The sequence below is a fragment of the Calliopsis andreniformis genome, chromosome 10, assembly GCF_051401765.1.
Source record: "Calliopsis andreniformis isolate RMS-2024a chromosome 10, iyCalAndr_principal, whole genome shotgun sequence".
Taxonomy (NCBI): Eukaryota; Metazoa; Arthropoda; class Insecta; order Hymenoptera; family Andrenidae; genus Calliopsis; species Calliopsis andreniformis.
In genome coordinates, this window is record NC_135071.1 from 21,339,996 (window position 1) to 21,356,625 (window position 16,630).

The window sequence follows — 16,630 nt, forward strand, 5'->3', positions numbered from 1 at the left end:
TCTCTCTCTCTCTCTCTCTCTCTCTCTCTCTCTCTCTCTCTCCCTCTCTCTCTCTCTCTCTCTCTCTCTCTCTCTCTCTCTCTCTCTTCTATAGTAAGCTCTGATCCCAAAAATCACTTTGTGGTAATTCGATAGAAGTAACTTCATCTTGGTGAGGATAACTTGGATGCCACCAGTCTAAGATTTGACAGTTAATAACATCGTTTAATATTACTCGATTTGTTAATGTGTTAGGAATATCTGATGTTCCGAATCCAAGTTGCAATCTGTGATCTTTAAAACCTGGCATCAAAGTCATGGTTACTGATTGTAGAATTAAACCAATTACAGGCGGCAACATACTGTATTTTAAGCAAGTTACCTATAAATTATATAACAAGATAAACCAACTGTTGCACGAGAAGCTGTCGTTTATTTTATACATTAACGAACTTATAAAATGATAAATACCCTAAGTACTTTACAACCCTGTTCCGGATTTATAGCTACATCCTCTAACATTTCCAGGAAATCTGTCTTTTTGCTGCTTATCTTGGATTTTTCTCTTAACGAATTTTTCGTTGATTTCGGTATTTCTTTTAGTTTAAAATAAAAATACCATCGCATTTTTCCTTTCTAGAAAAAATTGTCAATCTTAAGTAGTTTATTTCATCAATACTCTACCATACTTTTATATTGCTTACTTTATGCCACATGAGACAACACCGTCTTTTTACTAGGGAATGTGGTTCATCCTGTTGTAAATAAGATATATCATCTGCTTCTCTTTTCAAGGCAAAATAAGTGTAATGCAACGTTCTAATGACACATGCACGTAGTCCATGTGTGCGAACCATACATTGTGGCTGTAAACGTTCTGGTAAACCAGGTACAAACCTATAGTAGCTGTAATTATTTTCTGTTAATTTCTGATATAAAAAGAAAAAGAATAATTTATACAAGAAAATAACTTACGATTTGTATAAATGAAACCAAAACTTGCCCGTTGTTGTTACATAGTAAGAGCTTCTACATATTAGAGCAAATTTACCTATAGCCTCTGGACTAATATACTCAGATATAATAAACCATATATCCAATGGATAATCTATGCCTATCAAGCAATTAGAAACAGTGATATAACTTTTTTGCTGTAATTTCATGAATCTTAATAATTAACCTGTTCATATTTTACCTTCTTCTTCCAAATTTGTTTCAGCAGATTTTATTCTTCTATTTTTTCCGTGATTATTCAACATACCTACATAATTTAAAAAAATCTACTGAATACTAGGAATAAAGATAAAATACCAGATATCTGAAAAAGAATCTACCTTTGCTGGTTCTTTTCGATTTATCTATATCTAATGAATTACTTGTATCATTATTATCCATTTTGTTGCACTCATCTTTTTCTTCTTCTTGTATCGTTGCTGTTTGCTTTACTACAAAATAAATTAAATATACGATGAGTTTTCCGTTAAAGTACAGAAATCATACGAAAATAATGGATTGATTATGTCACATATTGGAATAAATAGATAACCTTCTGTGGAAACATTTGTTGCAGCCTTTTTAAACCTCGCGTAAGTTCGTGATGAATTTGCGAAATCATCGATGGTTATATCTGTCGTAAAAACACGAAACGATCATTGTATCGTGATATATATGGGTGTATACTTTTCTTTCTTTTTGTTAAACGGTACATTATAATTATAAAGTGACAATTAACCTCCAATCAAATTGTCAGTTCCATTTTCGGTGTTTATCTTTCTGGTAGATTTTTTCCGTAATATAGGCATGTCGTTACGTTCTACACTACTATATATACCTAAGAATTAATCAGGTACGTTTTCTATTGGAATAAAACATCAAATTTACAACTGTTTACACTAATAATAGGCGATATCGTGGACACCCATCATACTTCTCGGTAAAGTCGATGTCGATAAGAACGCATCGGCTTTATATGCAGATTATATATAGATGATATGCTGCGAATTGCACGTGTTCTACTACATATGTACATACACCACTGTGAACACATACATCTGCTGTGATGCTGTGTGCGTGTGTGTGTATGTACATGCGCAAGCACTATCATATAATTAATGTAATGTAATTCATTTTTATCTGATAATGAGATTATCGATAACTGTAGAAACAAAAAAAAAACATGGAAAAGACTGGTTTGTTGATAAAATATATCAAATTTTCAAATATTATAGTGAACTAACTGTTAGAGGAAAAGCACGTGATTGAATTGGTAGGTTAACGCTAACATCATTTGTTATATTACAAAATGAAAAATTGAATTTTTATGTATAATAGTCGTACACATTGACACAGTATTTTGTTTTATGAACCAACGTTATATCGACGTGATTTATTCATAATATCAAATAACTATGTTACAGAATTCTACATATATTAAAATGACATTCACCATTGAAGAAGAAAGACAGATCTTTAAGTTTTTTCGACAACAGAATTGTTGTATAAGATGCTGTTTTCGTTTTATTGGATGGCGCACATTAGAATGCTATCAAGATCCTCTTCAGTTTATAAAACGTGTAAGTTACATTTTTGTCACCTTTATAATGCTTTTAACAACATAATGTATACACTATTCTGTATAGTTAGAGTATAACACAAAAGATATATCTTTTGTCAACGAAATGCCTTGTGTGGCTTGTTTGGGGATTCTACAAAACCAGACACAAGAATCTATTGTTGAGAAAGTATGTCAAAATATTTAATTTACACCATAGATTTATAGCCATTAACTTAAGATAATTTTATAAATAGATTCAAACTGAAGTAGAAAAACACAATTATGATAGTGAGACGTTCATATGCGCTTTAACAATACCTCCATGCCTGAATCTCAGAGAACGTTTACTGCATATGAAATGCGGTATTGAGTTTAACCTTACAGAGGCAAAATTGGTCAATCTTAAAGTTAGAACACAAAATATTAAAGATACTTGGAAATGGATAATTACTCCTAAAATAGAGCAAGCTATTAAAAAGAAACTGGACTTAACAACGCCATCAACATTTCTTATTGAAATTATTTTAACATACGAATACAATGAAAAAGAATGCAATGCACTGTAAGTCATGACTATTGTAGTTTTATTCAAAATAGGCATTATCTTTAATAATATTTCTGTTACTGTAGCTTAAGTACAGATACAGGTGAAAATCACTTGACAAACAAACGAAAGCGACAATACAATGATAATAGATTTAGTAGAAAAAATATAGATACAATAATGGCCAATATAACAGATACAGAGTTTGCTCAATGTTTCAAGACCTTGTCACTTGATACAACTGCATGTGTTACCATGGAAAATATTGTATGCTCGCACTCGAGTATCTTTGTAGGAGGTAAACTGTTATATCGATAATATTAATATCGTACAAAATATGTCTATAACGCATAATAATAATAATTTTAGGTCGATACAGTAAATTATCAAGAGAACTAAGCCAAACACCATGGTTCATAAATGGTGAGAAGAAGATGGAAACATCTGTTCAAGATATTTTATGTAATCCTATAGTCGAAGTAGTAAGAGCTGAATGTAAGACAAACATTTAATGTGTATTATTAACACGATCAGCACGGAATATTTTTCGAAGTTCTGATGTTTTAACTTCCAGTCTTATGATGTCATTTTCCGCTGAACGTGTTAAAATATGATTTCATTGAAAAAATAATGTTCTTATACAATATATGGTTGCAGCTATTAAATTTTTATCATCTGGAAGGGAAGATGTGGATGTTAGAAATATATATTCAGGGAGACCGTTTGCCATTGAATTAATTAATCCCCACATGACCAAGTTAACAGAAAAAGTATTGTCGGATTTAGTTGAAAAGATTAATCAGTCCTCTCAGCAAGTACAAGTTACGTCAAAGTTAAAGATTTTATCTAGGCTCGATTTGAAGAAGTTGAAAGAAGGTGAAAATGTTAAAACGAAATTCTATCGAGCGCTATGCATTTGTCGTAATATGTCTAAGGACATGTTGCCCCTTGCACAATTGAATAATTTAAAACAAATAAAGATTATTCAAAAAACACCCGTTAGAGTTCTGCATAGACGACCTCTAGCTCCTAGAACGCGTTTAATACATGAAATGAGAGCGCGTTGGGCAAAGCCTTACGAATTGAAAAAATTGTTGAATACTGCTAGCGAAGATCCCAATACATTTTTTGTATTGGACATTAAAACACAAGCCGGAACATATGTGAAAGAATTTGTGCATGGGGATTTTGGACGGACCAAACCAAGTTTGTGCGACATTCTTAAAACTGAAGTTGACATAGTCGCATTAGATGTAACGGGTATTAACTTAAATTGGCCATAATAATTTATTTTATACTTCAAATCCTTTTCCAATCGTTCTTTGTAATAAAAGTGAAACATTTGTTGTATACAATGTGCATTATTTATAAAGTTATTTTATACCTGAACAATATCTATATGCAATAAATCTTCCCATAAGGTTAAATATTTTATTTAGTGCATGTCTTTATGTTTTAAAATCCAAAAATGTTTCTTAACAGCAGCCATTGAAATTCTTTCCGAGCTTCTCCGTTTAATTAACTGCAGTTAAGATGTAGATTATAATTTGCACAGAAAAAAAAATACATTATACAGCAAAACAAGAAAAAGAAGAAATACCTTTGAAATAAGATCTTTTGCTCCAGGTGTAATTTCTTCTGGCCATTGTATGTTTATTGTTTTTATCTTAATATAAGTTTCTTGTTGTGAGTCGCTAAGAAATGGTGGACGACCAACTAAAAATTCATAGCAAAGAATACCTAAACACCAATGATCCACATATATGTCATAAGTTTGTCCTGTTACTATTTCTGGTGGCAAATAATCCAATGTTCCACATAATGTATTTCTCCTATAATCATTAGTACTCTTGATAATGTTTTCTTTATCTCTCTTTATTTGGCCTCCTTATATAAAATGTTTTCAAATATACTAACTTGGACGATGGTGCATGAACAGACCACCCAAAATCAGCCAATTTAACATCACCTTCGTAGGTCAATAACAAGTTCTCTGGTTTTATATCTCTATGAATTACATTATTCCTGTGACAATATTCTAAAGCATCAGCCACCTGATAAGTATATTTTGCAGATCTAAGGAGAAAAATAAAACCTTTTTAATTGTATATATCAGAACACACTAAAATTTTTTCTGAAACTACATACAAATGTTCGTTAAATCTTTCATTTGGTTGACGTTTTAATTCTTTGTACAATTCTCCCCTGGCTGCAAATTCCAATACAAGATAGATGCGCTTATGATCATGAAAATACGTTAACATTTGAAGAATATGAGGATGTCTGAAAATAATACATATTTACATATATAAAGAAAATTAATTTATAATTATGAAATAATATGTTTACCTTAAATGGGTTTGAATTTCTATTTCACGCATTACTTGTTTCTCCACACGTCCTTTCATCAATTCTACTTTATACAATGTCTTTAAAGCTACCATATACTGTGTGGTTTTTTCTCTAGCTAAATAAACACGGCCAAACTTGCCACGGCCTAAAGGTGCACCAATTTCAAAATCATCTAAACTCCACTGATATCTATGAACCAATGTTATTTATTTTTTGTAATATGTAAGTACAATATTCAAGAAGAAAGATAATTACGATATACCTGGGACCTCTGGCTTCAACATGTTCTTCCATCTTATACAAAGTATCAAGAACAATTTCTTTATAATCAGATGGAACATTAGAGGGAAGTTTAAATATTTCAGTATGAACCATCGTCGATTATACCTTAAAACAAACAATTTTCTTGCGTATGTATTCAATATATCTCTGACTACAACAAACATACATGTAATTATATTTTCATTAATGACTTGCATACGTTATAACAGTGCTCGTTAACAGTACTTTTCCACATTAAATATCTTCCAAATCAATAGTTTTCAAAAAATAACTCAATCGCAGTTATGTACTCACAACAATTTCCGATAAACCCGATTCTCTGTTTCCCTCCATTTAACTGACACTTTTTGTTCAAATCAATTCAAATCTTTGAACACGATTTATAGATTGAGGCGACATCTGCAGCACAAAAAGGTGTACTACACTTTTAATTGAAAAAATTAGAATAACATTCTTGTGCGTATGTGTTACCTACCTACCTACTTATTACTTTCAGTTCAAAAAATCCTATTAAGGATAAAATTCAAAATGATTTCTCACGCAAATCATATAATTCAAAATAATTATTAAATTTCCAAATGTTTTCATAAAAACGGATAAATTATTCGTATGCGTATGCACGTACAATCTCCATACATAATCATACACGTTCGATATTGTATGTACGACGTATGTGTGTATGCACATGTGTATACACATGCATACACACGCACACACATTATGTAGATCGCAATCGCAATTCTGCTCGCAGTTTTCTATCTATATTTCGTATTTTCCATTGATCATTATATTATCAGACATCAACCATAAAACAGTGTCTGCTGATCAGTTTTGACGGTTTGTACTGAGTATCTGACAGAAGCTCCTTGAATTTAATTTACAATGGTAATTAAACATTTTCAAATTCGAATTACTCATACCACTACGTAATAACAAATTAAAGTATTATGACATGGTTATTCTATTTCTATTAGCTTTTTCTAAGAAAAACATCACTCTACGTGTTATCGTTAATCAAAAAAGATTTAATCAAAAAATAATAAATTGTATATTTCTTTTTCACTTTCTTCCTTTTTTTTAGGGTAATGAAAGCTCGCTGCCTATGGAATTATGTTCAAACTGTAAGTCAATATTGGATATTATTTTTGGTACATTCAAATAACCTATTTACTCTTTCATCGAGTTTTTCCAATCGTATTAATTATTATTTTAATCGCCTCATAGTCTTTTAAAACACATTATGATATCCTTTTGTGCGAGATTTAATAGAAATTGTTGCTAACAACTCGAAAATAATTTTGTTTCATTCGTGTTAATTATGTACTGCTTCTGATTTATTTTTATCACCAACTAAACATAGCACCTATAAAGTTGCAGACACAGTGGTTTGTTTCTTCTTTATTGCACTATAGTATGGTGTTACATATTTGTGTATCTTATCATGAGTTTATGAATTAATAAAGCATAATGTTATTATCGGTACTATTATTCTGCTACTTTTGCATCGACAAGATATTCTTTTAACCCAAAATATCAATATCCCAGTTGACGTAGATGAAATTAGAAGATTGGGGAAACGTTTTCGTAAGTTAGATCTGGATAATAGTGGTGCCTTGAGCATCGATGAATTTATGTCATTACCAGAATTGCAACAAAATCCCTTAGTCCAACGTGTGATAGATATATTTGATGCAGACGGTAATGGGGAAGTAGATTTTAAAGAGTTTATTCATGGTGTTTCTCAGTTCAGTGTTAAGGTATGTATAGCTTATAATGTGTAATAAAGAAAGGAATTGTAACAATATGCTTAAAAATATTTTTATCTTTCTTTGTATAGGGTGATAAAGAAAGCAAATTACGATTTGCATTTAGAATTTATGATATGGATAATGACGGTTTCATAAGCAATGGAGAATTGTTCCAAGTATTGAAAATGATGGTAGGAAATAATTTGAAGGATACACAGCTTCAACAAATTGTTGACAAGACAATACTGTTTGCTGACAAAGATGAAGATGGCAAAATTAGTTTTGAAGAATTTTGTTCTGTAAGTACTGACTTTGAAAGTATTAGAACTAAAATAACTATACGATATGTTCGTTATGTATTAATTTCAGGTTGTTGGTAACACAGATATTCATAAGAAGATGGTGGTTGATGTTTAAACGAAGTTTGTAAAGAAAGATATTAAATTCTGATAAATGGTAACACTAATTTGACTTTATAAATTCACTACTAATATTAACAGATGTATCAAATAATTACAAATAAGAAAATTATGTAGGGTAAAAATGCGATCGTTAATAAGCCTTCGATCGAGCCAATACAAGTGCATAAGTTTACCATCGTTAAAATTTTTCTAGAGTACAACGTATATTAGTGTTTATTAACTACTAACTTTCTAATATTGTGCACATCCGCTACTTACCAGGAAACATTAATTTTCCTTTACACGTGCATGTCCCTTTGTTATATTCTAATTTATAATTTAAATTAATTAACATTTAAAAATTGCGCAGTTGTTTTAGAAAAACTTTCGAAATGCGATCGCATTAAATTATTTTCTTAGCCGTAAATATGTTTTAATATTGATACTTTCTGTGCTTTAGTAACGTGCAATGTATCTAGGGAAAATGTTTAGTTTCTCAATGGAATCTCGTTAGAATTAGAAGATTGGGAACATTCTATTTATATTAAACTGTATTGTATTAAACGTTACGTATAATGAATCTCAAAAGTTTCTAATAAGTTTCAATATAAATTTTATATTGTATATTTTTTAAACTGTTATTAATTGTGCATTCAAAAGAATCCCACATTATTTGGTCAATTGTTTGTGATATCGGAAAACTTCCGTATTAGAAAAATAAATCTTGTAGAAATCTGTTTTTACTACAATCATAAATAAGACTGAAATGCAAATAAAACATTTGTATCTTTCGAATGCACAATTACTTTTCAATAATTATGTTCCTTCATTGCGTGATTATTAAGAAAAATAGCCTATTATTAAATATAAAGATTTATGTAAAATGTATCGTATCATTTTACTTTATCGTATGGTTAATCATATATTGCGCGCGCGCGTATATTTATTTATGTGTGTGTGTGTGTGTGTGCATGTATGTTATGTATGTGCGCACACACAACACACACACACACACACACACACACACACACATGATATATACATGTTATATAAAATCTTAATGTCCAATGCAAGTTCAAAATCGTAAGCTATGTTGAAATAAATCTATGTAATATAAAATATAAGTAATCTATGAAATTTAATGTTTAGTTATATGCATGTAGATACTTTCTTAATTCTTATTCAATGTCGTTAACCGTTATTGTTCTACCATATTTCATTTATTCTGCCTCTACATTTAATAATCTAAAAAATAAAAAAATTATTTTAGCATATTTTCTGAAATCAAATTGAAAGATTCTATGTTTGTATGTGTGGATGGATGTATGTATGTATAGGCATATACACATCATACCTAAATAGCATTGGTGATACTAAACTTTAACAACAATACCATATAAAAGATTGAAGTATGTTTAAGAGTCAATTCTTACTTTATGCAAAATATAATTCTATTATTACATCAATTACAATAAACTTGAGTTGAGTTGAATGAAACGCTGTCAAGATGACATCTTTTAGAAAGATTGGTAGCCCTGTTCCAACCTCCCACCCTCCTACCGGCCTTCACTTCATTGTTGCTGTTTAGTACCCGGTGTGTTTGCGTTTTTCGTTGTTTCTTTACATACAAAGTTTCATCACAGCAAGTTTTAACAGGTTCGAAAAGAAGAAAGGTGTCGTCGAAAATTCTTTGGTGGTTAAAGAAGGCTGAGGGGGTATCAGAGAAAGATGGAGAATTTGGAGGAGGTATTACAGGCGCTGGACGAGTTTCAGAAAATGCGTCCAAGCGAAATACCTCGAGAACTTGAGGACTATTTATGTTGGGTCGCGAAAACCGGTGATCCCGTTTATCAGTGGTCACTGATCAAAACACTCTTCAGAGAGAAACTTACACGTGTAATGACCGACTTCTACGAGAGCTGTCCAACTCTAGATCTCGCACCTTGTCCGAATGTCGACAATTTCAATTATGACACGATGAAAAGTAATCTTTTGGAGCGTTTAGAATCTTTTGCAAACGCTCCGTTCACAGTTCAACGAATTTGCGAACTATTGACGGATCCACGTAAGCAGTACAGCAGAGTTGATAAGTTTATGCGTGCCATTGAGAAGAACATTTTAGTTGTTTCAACGAGAGAGCCAGGACCTATAGCCAGAAGGAATGAGAATGGAGATGGTATGGTCAATGGATCTATAGAGGAAGAAACTGCTGTGACCCAACCTCCTCAAGACGTAGAAATGGAATATTGGGAAAAAGATTGTCCTTCCACTGTTACAATTAGTGTACACACTGTTGAGAATGAAGCTCCATTATTACATACCATTATACCAAGCACAGCTGTAGTGAAAAATGTATTTGGTTCAGATGAAAGTTCGCACGAAAAAGTAGAATCAATGCCCACCAAAGTTGACTCCGTTGTTGGATCCAATTTTGTACCTACTACCTCAGAGTTTTCTGCTGTTTCAAATTTAACCTCTCAGACACAGACTCAAGACCCACAAATAGGACCTACTATACAAAATTTGTCAACTATAGTTCCAGAAGCTCCTGAAATAGTTGCAGATGTTCCAGAAGCTATCATGAACGAAGACACTAGTTCTCAGCCTAGTTTAGATTTAGAGAATGAGGATGGAGATACATCTGACTCTAATAGAAAATTACAAACTACTTTCCAAACAAAAGATTTTGACTCCAGTGAAAATAAGTCTTCAAAATTTTATACAGATAATTCTAAAATAAATGAAAAAACAGAAATTGCAACACAGATGCTCGAACAACAGGAATCAACAAAAAGTAATGATATGTTAATAAAATCGAATGTTGAACCAAAAATACCATTGAATAACAAGGAATGTGACAGTGAAGTTGTCGAAAAACTTCTAAATACTTCTAAAGACAATTTGGGGGATACGATAAAGATAAATACAGAGGTAGAAAACATGCAAACGGTTATCGATGGATCCCGCGGAAATATAGAAAACAAGGAAGTACTTTCTTCAGAAAATTCTAGTAGGAGAAACACATCTTCGATAAATAATCCAGATAAATCTGAAGATACTTTACTCTTGCCAGACGCTGAAACAAATTTAATAGAATCTACATCTGCAAGCACATCCAAGGATATACCTCTAGATGTTGATGGTTTGAGAAATCAGCATAGAGAAGCAGAATTGATAGAAGATCCTAAACCTATAGTGGAAAAATCATTTTCTAATGATAATATAACAGACAGTTTCAGTGAAGACAAAAATAATTTGGTTACAACTGAAGCTGTAGAAAATGAGACCAGAATAATAAAATCTGTAGTACCTGATTCAATTCCTATTGTAGAAGAACCAAAAGATGCACAAGCTGCCAACATAATAGTGGAGGACACCTCACCAGTGGTTGAAATATTAGAAGAATCTGAAAATGAAAGCCCTATAATTGTGTCTCAACCAGAATGTGAAAATAAAATGTCAATGGAAAATAGTGACATAACAGAGTTGCAAGGTAATGATGTGACTACTACTATGTTTAAAGTAGAAAATAATGATACAATAATGGGAAATACTACGAATCAAAAAGGACAAGAAGAAGTAGAGTTAATGGATGTAGATGATGAAGAATCTTTGTCAGTGTTTCAACAAGATGATGAACCAATGGAACAAGAAACAGCACATACATCTCAAAGTTAATAAAATGTAAGAAGAGGGCCCTATTACTGTTAATGCTTAAGTTTTATTTTAGCAAAAAAATGACAAGAGAATGCAGGAAAACAAATTTGTCTATGCATCTATGCAAATCTGTACTATAATCGGAGTATGATTTGTTACAATTTTGTTAACAAGTATAATTTGCCATTATAAAAAATATTACATCATTGAATTTCTGTTTACAATCGAATTTAGAGTAAATTTTGGTATTTACTGTAGAGAAAGTTGTTTATATGAATTTCTAAGCTCCTGTAGAAAGCAAAACACTGCCTATTCCCAAAAACGTTTATAATATTAATGACCAGTTTGAATCGTGATTTGGGTTTCAGCTCGAATCAGTTTGTAAAAGACCTCACCACGGATTTATACAGATGAAGTTTCTATTTAGGGTACGGCTGTGCTTGGGACTGGAGCATATGAAATTCTCTAACATGGCTCCTAATAAATATGATGTGTGATAACAGTATAAACAAAGAAGCATTTTAAACATACATTCTGGTGTTTTAAAGTACTTTTTTTTTTTTATTGGTAAGTTGGAGCTAGTTGCATGTATGACCACAGATTTGAATTGTGTTCCACATGAATATTGAACATGTTCAATGATCTTACATATAGATATCCTTCGAAGTTTTACCAAATACTTGATAAATTATTTGACGACTCGGAAAACCCGTTAATTTCGAAAGATTAACATCTGTTAGAAATAGATTTGTGTAGAGAGGACTGAAGACTATGAATGTTCCAATTGTACTAAGCATAAATGGAATTCAAATGTTGATTCCATTTTATTGATAAAGAAATGTCTTTATTACACATATTTTCTACGAATATACAAAATTTAAACATAGCAAGGATAAAAAGTGTGTCTTTTATTCTAATTAAGATGCTACTGTTCTCCTTTATGCCTTACTATGTTGTTTTTGATAATAGAAAAGAATGTTAGTTAAACACCTAATTGGCAATGCGAGAAGTTTAATATATCCTATTTTCTCTCATAAAGGAAAAGTGTATTTAATAAGCCCGTGTGTATAAGTTTAAGGTTCCATTAATTTAACTAAAATAAATAATTTGTCTCCAATCATTTGCATTAAATATTTTTACAGAGACACGAGCGTAACGGTAGATTATCCAGATGTAATTGTAGTAAAACAGAATGTTAATTTAAAAACGATATAGATCGACGATATAAGATATTACATTGAAAACTGAAATAGCAGTGTACATTATTTTATAGGAAAATATATTAAAAATTATTACCAAAGTGGAATTATTTATAATTACCTACCTTTATACCCTAGATTCAAAAAAACTACGTACATGTATGGTTACTTGGCTTATACACATGTCAAGTCACACACATATTAATATATTTATGCATCAACACAAATTCTTTTAGGGTATAAAATATAAATAAAAGCACATTGAACATATTTAATTTTTATACTCTGAAGTTACTTTATATATTCTGAAGTTTCTTTATATACTCTTTGTCGGTGAAGACCAGGCAAAGGAATAATAAAAATCGGCGATTGTAACATTACTTGAAGCTTTCTTAAAACTGAACAGGTGGTGTATAGGATCCCTTAACAATTAAGATGTAATTAATGGATTACAGAATAACTCATTGTATTTCAAAAATTAAATTAATAAATTTACTAATTATTTATTACAAATTTTCTATGATTTTTATAACCTTTATGCACATTGTTAATTTAGAATTACGAAGCAACCTTTTTACTTAACAATATGTACAGATATTAAAGTTATCTCCGATGTTCATTCAAATTCACAATCTAAGTGAACATTTGATGTTGAACTAGTTTATTAAAGTAACTATCCTTTAAACTCATAAGTTCCTTGTATGTCCCACTTTCTGTCACTTGTCCTTGGTTTAAAACTACAATTCTATTTGCGTTTTTTATCGTACTTAGCCTATGAGCTATAGTCAATACTGTTCGCCCTTTAACGGCTTTTTCTAAAGCTTTCTGTACAAAATGTTCACTTTCTGCATCTAACGCGCTTGTTGCTTCATCCAGAATTAAGATTTTTGGTTCCTAAATATAAATCAATGTAAAACATTCATATGTGAACATGTAGCGGTTATTCTTACCTTTATTAGCGCTCTAGCAATAGCGACTCTTTGTTTTTGTCCACCGCTAAGAGTAACACCTTTTTCCCCGACCATCGTATCCAAACCATCTGGCATATTTTTTGCGAAGTCCAAAACGTGTGCACGTCTCGCTACATCTTCTACATCATATTTTGTCGGATCTTTTGCTCCGTATAATATATTTTCCCTGATTGTACCGCTGAAAAGTATTGGCTCCTGAGGCACAATACTGATTTGTGATTTTACCCATACAGGGTCAAGAGATTTCAGATCGTGATTGTCTAAAATTATACATCCCGAATCGGGGTCATAAAATCTTAATAAAAGCGAGGCTAGTGTAGATTTTCCTGAACCAGATGATCCAACAATAGCGATTACCATACATTTTGGGATTTTTAAACTGAAATTTTTCAAAACCCATGTACTTTTTCTCATAGGGTAAGCAAAATTGACATTTTGGAATTCAATATCACCTGACAGTTCCCTTTCCAGAATTTTACCACCTTGAATAGGTATTGCTGACTGTCTTTCGATCAGTTCCACTAAACGTACATTTGCACCCAGTGCTTTATTTAATTCGCTATAAAACGAAGATAATCCATTCAAAGAAATTCCTACATATACAGCATACATTAAGAAAGAATTTAAGTTTCCAATCGTAATAGATGAGTCAGAGACCATAATTCCACCGCAATACAAAACAGACAAGACAATCACATTTCCCAAGAAACCAGTTAATCCAAAAAATATTCCTTTATGTAAACTTTCTTTGTAACACAACCCAAGTGTATCTTTTAATTGGGAATTGTAATAGTCAACTTCGCATTTTTCTTTTGCAAACGCCTTAACTGTTCTTATATTACCAATTTTTTCTTCGGCTGTTGTATTCAATACTGCTAAGCTATCTTGTATGTCTCTAGAAATTTTCTTCAAATAGCGACCAAAAATTATAGCTAAAGCAGCGGTTGGGGGTACAACAGCTAAACCAAATATAGCTAATTTGGGTGAGGTATAGAACATCATGGACATTCCACCGATAGTCATAAAAAGGGAGCGTAGCCCATCCGAGACATTACTAGTTAATGAAGAACTAATAAGTTGTGTATCACCTGAAATAAATACAACAAAAGTAAAGTTAAGAAAAAATATTTTTATCTTTCTATTATATCGTACAAAAGAACAATACTTACCAGATAATTTGCCAACAAGTTCTCCTGTTTTACGCTTATCGAACATTGCTACTTCTTGACGAAGTAAAGCAGCGTATAGTTGTTTTCTTAAGGACTGAGTGATTCTATGCCCTGTAGTAGACATTAAATACACTCTACAGAAATTACATAGACCTCCAATGAGGAATATTCCAGATAAAAAAACACACCACCAATTAAGAGTTTCTTTTACATTTTCTTTGTCACCTGTATTGAAGATATCGATCAGTTTTCCTACATAGAAAGGTACTGACATTGTGACTGCGGACGAGACAGCTAAGAAGGCGATAGCACCAAATAATCTCCATTTTTCTGGTGCTGCTAATATAATCAGATTTTTAAGTTCAGAAGCTTTTTTCGTTTTCGTAGTTGGATGTCTATTCGAAGAATTTAGAATCTTCGTTTCTAGAGCATTGTCTCCGCGATATCTTATTGTGGAAAGTATACATGTTTTTCCAGAAATTTTGGTCGATGGCGTTAAGCACGAATACGACAAAGGTTTACATGCGATTGTTAAAGTACGACATCCTAATTTTTGTAGAGTAATAGTTGTTATAGAAAATCTTCGAAACAGTATCATTTTCTAACGTGAACATGAACAGAGCAGTTTACAAAACGAAAAGTCATTGAGAGGCTATAAATTTTTATTCTTCGGTTATCTTAGATAAAAGTAACTTCAAAACGGAAATTAACTGTGCCATTCTGCTATCGTTGAAAATTACATTTCAATTACTGATTGAATCGACGAATTATTTTACGTATACAATTTATTTTAAATAGCTAAAAGCTAAATCATTTTTGATCAGCTGAGTACACAAAAGGACTTCTCTTACAGTCGCGTAACTCTTTTTACGGTCGAATGGTTCTTCATATTTCATGGTGGCATGTTATTATTAGGGATGAAAATAGGAGAGAATACATACATTCGTTACAACTTTAGTATTTTGACTGTATGCATAGCGGTTTATGTTGCTCAGCAAGATGCGAGAAATTTCGTTGTGAACGATTGTTCTTAAGAGCATTGTTAATTCGTCGTTTTTTTTTATGGTTTAAGAAGTTATCAGAGGGGCACTGATCCCTGAACACTCGGCCCTGGCATCACAATGTTGGTGGCGTCATCTAGTGTCATTTTTTTAATGAGAATGTTGAGCTTTCAGTTTCCATTTCCACCCGCAATCACGCTCCCGTGTACATACTGAAACACATAGGCGCCACCACTGAAAATGTGTGGATTTAAAGACGTTGGCTCCTTATAAAATTAAAAAGTCATCTTTTTACCATAATTATACAATATTTTCGCTCACAAATAGCCCAGTTGTATGATGAAAGTACACATAGTCCTCTATATACTACGTATACGTTAGGCCAGAATTTACTGAGCTATGTGTTCAATTATATACCCTATTTACATTTTCTCAAGTACCAAATTAATTGTAAATTCATTGTAGTTCTCATGGTATTACGTCTTATACTTTGGTGTACAGCGTAACCACGGTATAACAGTGATGGGACAATTTGAAGTACATACGATTTAAAGTATGATTTGATCGAGGCATCTAACACATACTTTCCATTGATTAGAAAAAATACTCTACATTCTTTTTTATTTCGTTAAAAAAAAAGAAAAGAACGAGAAACAAATAGATATCTGATCTTGTAACTTGTGATACATTCTATGAGAAATAGTGCTTACTTTACGCTATTACGCTCAACATGAAGTCCATTCAAAGCTGTTCCGTATCACAATGTACATATG

The 16,630-nt window shown here is 31.7% G+C and overlaps 6 protein-coding genes across 9 annotated transcripts; 3 read left to right on the forward strand and 3 right to left on the reverse strand.

The window, feature by feature from the left end:
* Window positions 1–18: 18 nt before the first annotated feature.
* Window positions 19–1,911, reverse strand: Fsd (transmembrane protein fates-shifted). Its single transcript, XM_076387009.1, has 8 exons — window positions 1,712–1,911; window positions 1,526–1,606; window positions 1,314–1,424; window positions 1,175–1,240; window positions 955–1,093; window positions 684–885; window positions 451–615; window positions 19–361 (listed from the first exon to the last, which is right to left on the reverse strand). The coding sequence occupies exons 1-8, from the start codon at window positions 1,779–1,781 to the stop codon at window positions 89–91; spliced, it is 1,107 nt and encodes a 368-aa protein (XP_076243124.1). The 5' UTR covers window positions 1,782–1,911; the 3' UTR covers window positions 19–88.
* Pus10 (Pseudouridine synthase 10) lies at window positions 1,752–4,504 on the forward strand. Of its 4 annotated transcripts, none has more exons than XM_076387005.1 (7): window positions 1,752–1,825; window positions 2,397–2,552; window positions 2,619–2,720; window positions 2,788–3,095; window positions 3,164–3,375; window positions 3,447–3,572; window positions 3,735–4,504. In XM_076387005.1, exons 2-7 carry the CDS (start codon window positions 2,415–2,417, stop codon window positions 4,358–4,360), a joined length of 1,512 nt encoding a protein of 503 aa, XP_076243120.1. In that variant the 5' UTR covers window positions 1,752–1,825; window positions 2,397–2,414; the 3' UTR covers window positions 4,361–4,504. The 4 variants fall into 4 exon arrangements, with proteins under 4 accessions (XP_076243120.1, XP_076243119.1, XP_076243121.1 ...); XM_076387004.1 differs by lacking the exon at window positions 1,752–1,825 and adding an exon at window positions 2,052–2,245; XM_076387006.1 differs by lacking the exons at window positions 1,752–1,825; window positions 2,619–2,720 and adding an exon at window positions 2,052–2,245.
* Aurb (aurora kinase B) lies at window positions 4,468–5,953 on the reverse strand. Its single transcript, XM_076387010.1, has 7 exons — window positions 5,911–5,953; window positions 5,692–5,816; window positions 5,427–5,618; window positions 5,226–5,360; window positions 4,995–5,153; window positions 4,678–4,909; window positions 4,468–4,599 (listed from the first exon to the last, which is right to left on the reverse strand). The coding sequence occupies exons 2-7, from the start codon at window positions 5,802–5,804 to the stop codon at window positions 4,513–4,515; spliced, it is 918 nt and encodes a 305-aa protein (XP_076243125.1). The 5' UTR covers window positions 5,805–5,816; window positions 5,911–5,953; the 3' UTR covers window positions 4,468–4,512.
* Window positions 5,954–6,407: 454 nt separating this feature from the next.
* Window positions 6,408–8,988, forward strand: LOC143184891 (calcineurin subunit B type 2). The gene is made up of 5 exons (XM_076387461.1): window positions 6,408–6,596; window positions 6,793–6,832; window positions 7,257–7,468; window positions 7,549–7,758; window positions 7,829–8,988. Exons 1-5 carry the CDS (start codon window positions 6,594–6,596, stop codon window positions 7,874–7,876), a joined length of 513 nt encoding a protein of 170 aa, XP_076243576.1. The 5' UTR covers window positions 6,408–6,593; the 3' UTR covers window positions 7,877–8,988.
* Window positions 8,989–9,438: 450 nt separating this feature from the next.
* On the forward strand, window positions 9,439–12,753 carry LOC143185052 (uncharacterized). The gene is made up of 2 exons (XM_076387759.1): window positions 9,439–11,544; window positions 11,886–12,753. Exon 1 carries the CDS (start codon window positions 9,589–9,591, stop codon window positions 11,536–11,538), a length of 1,950 nt encoding a protein of 649 aa, XP_076243874.1. The 5' UTR covers window positions 9,439–9,588; the 3' UTR covers window positions 11,539–11,544; window positions 11,886–12,753.
* Window positions 12,754–12,901: 148 nt separating this feature from the next.
* LOC143185051 (ATP-binding cassette sub-family B member 10, mitochondrial) lies at window positions 12,902–16,607 on the reverse strand. The gene is made up of 4 exons (XM_076387758.1): window positions 16,568–16,607; window positions 14,857–16,069; window positions 13,667–14,775; window positions 12,902–13,610 (listed from the first exon to the last, which is right to left on the reverse strand). Exons 2-4 carry the CDS (start codon window positions 15,452–15,454, stop codon window positions 13,350–13,352), a joined length of 1,968 nt encoding a protein of 655 aa, XP_076243873.1. The 5' UTR covers window positions 15,455–16,069; window positions 16,568–16,607; the 3' UTR covers window positions 12,902–13,349.
* Window positions 16,608–16,630: the final 23 nt, after the last annotated feature.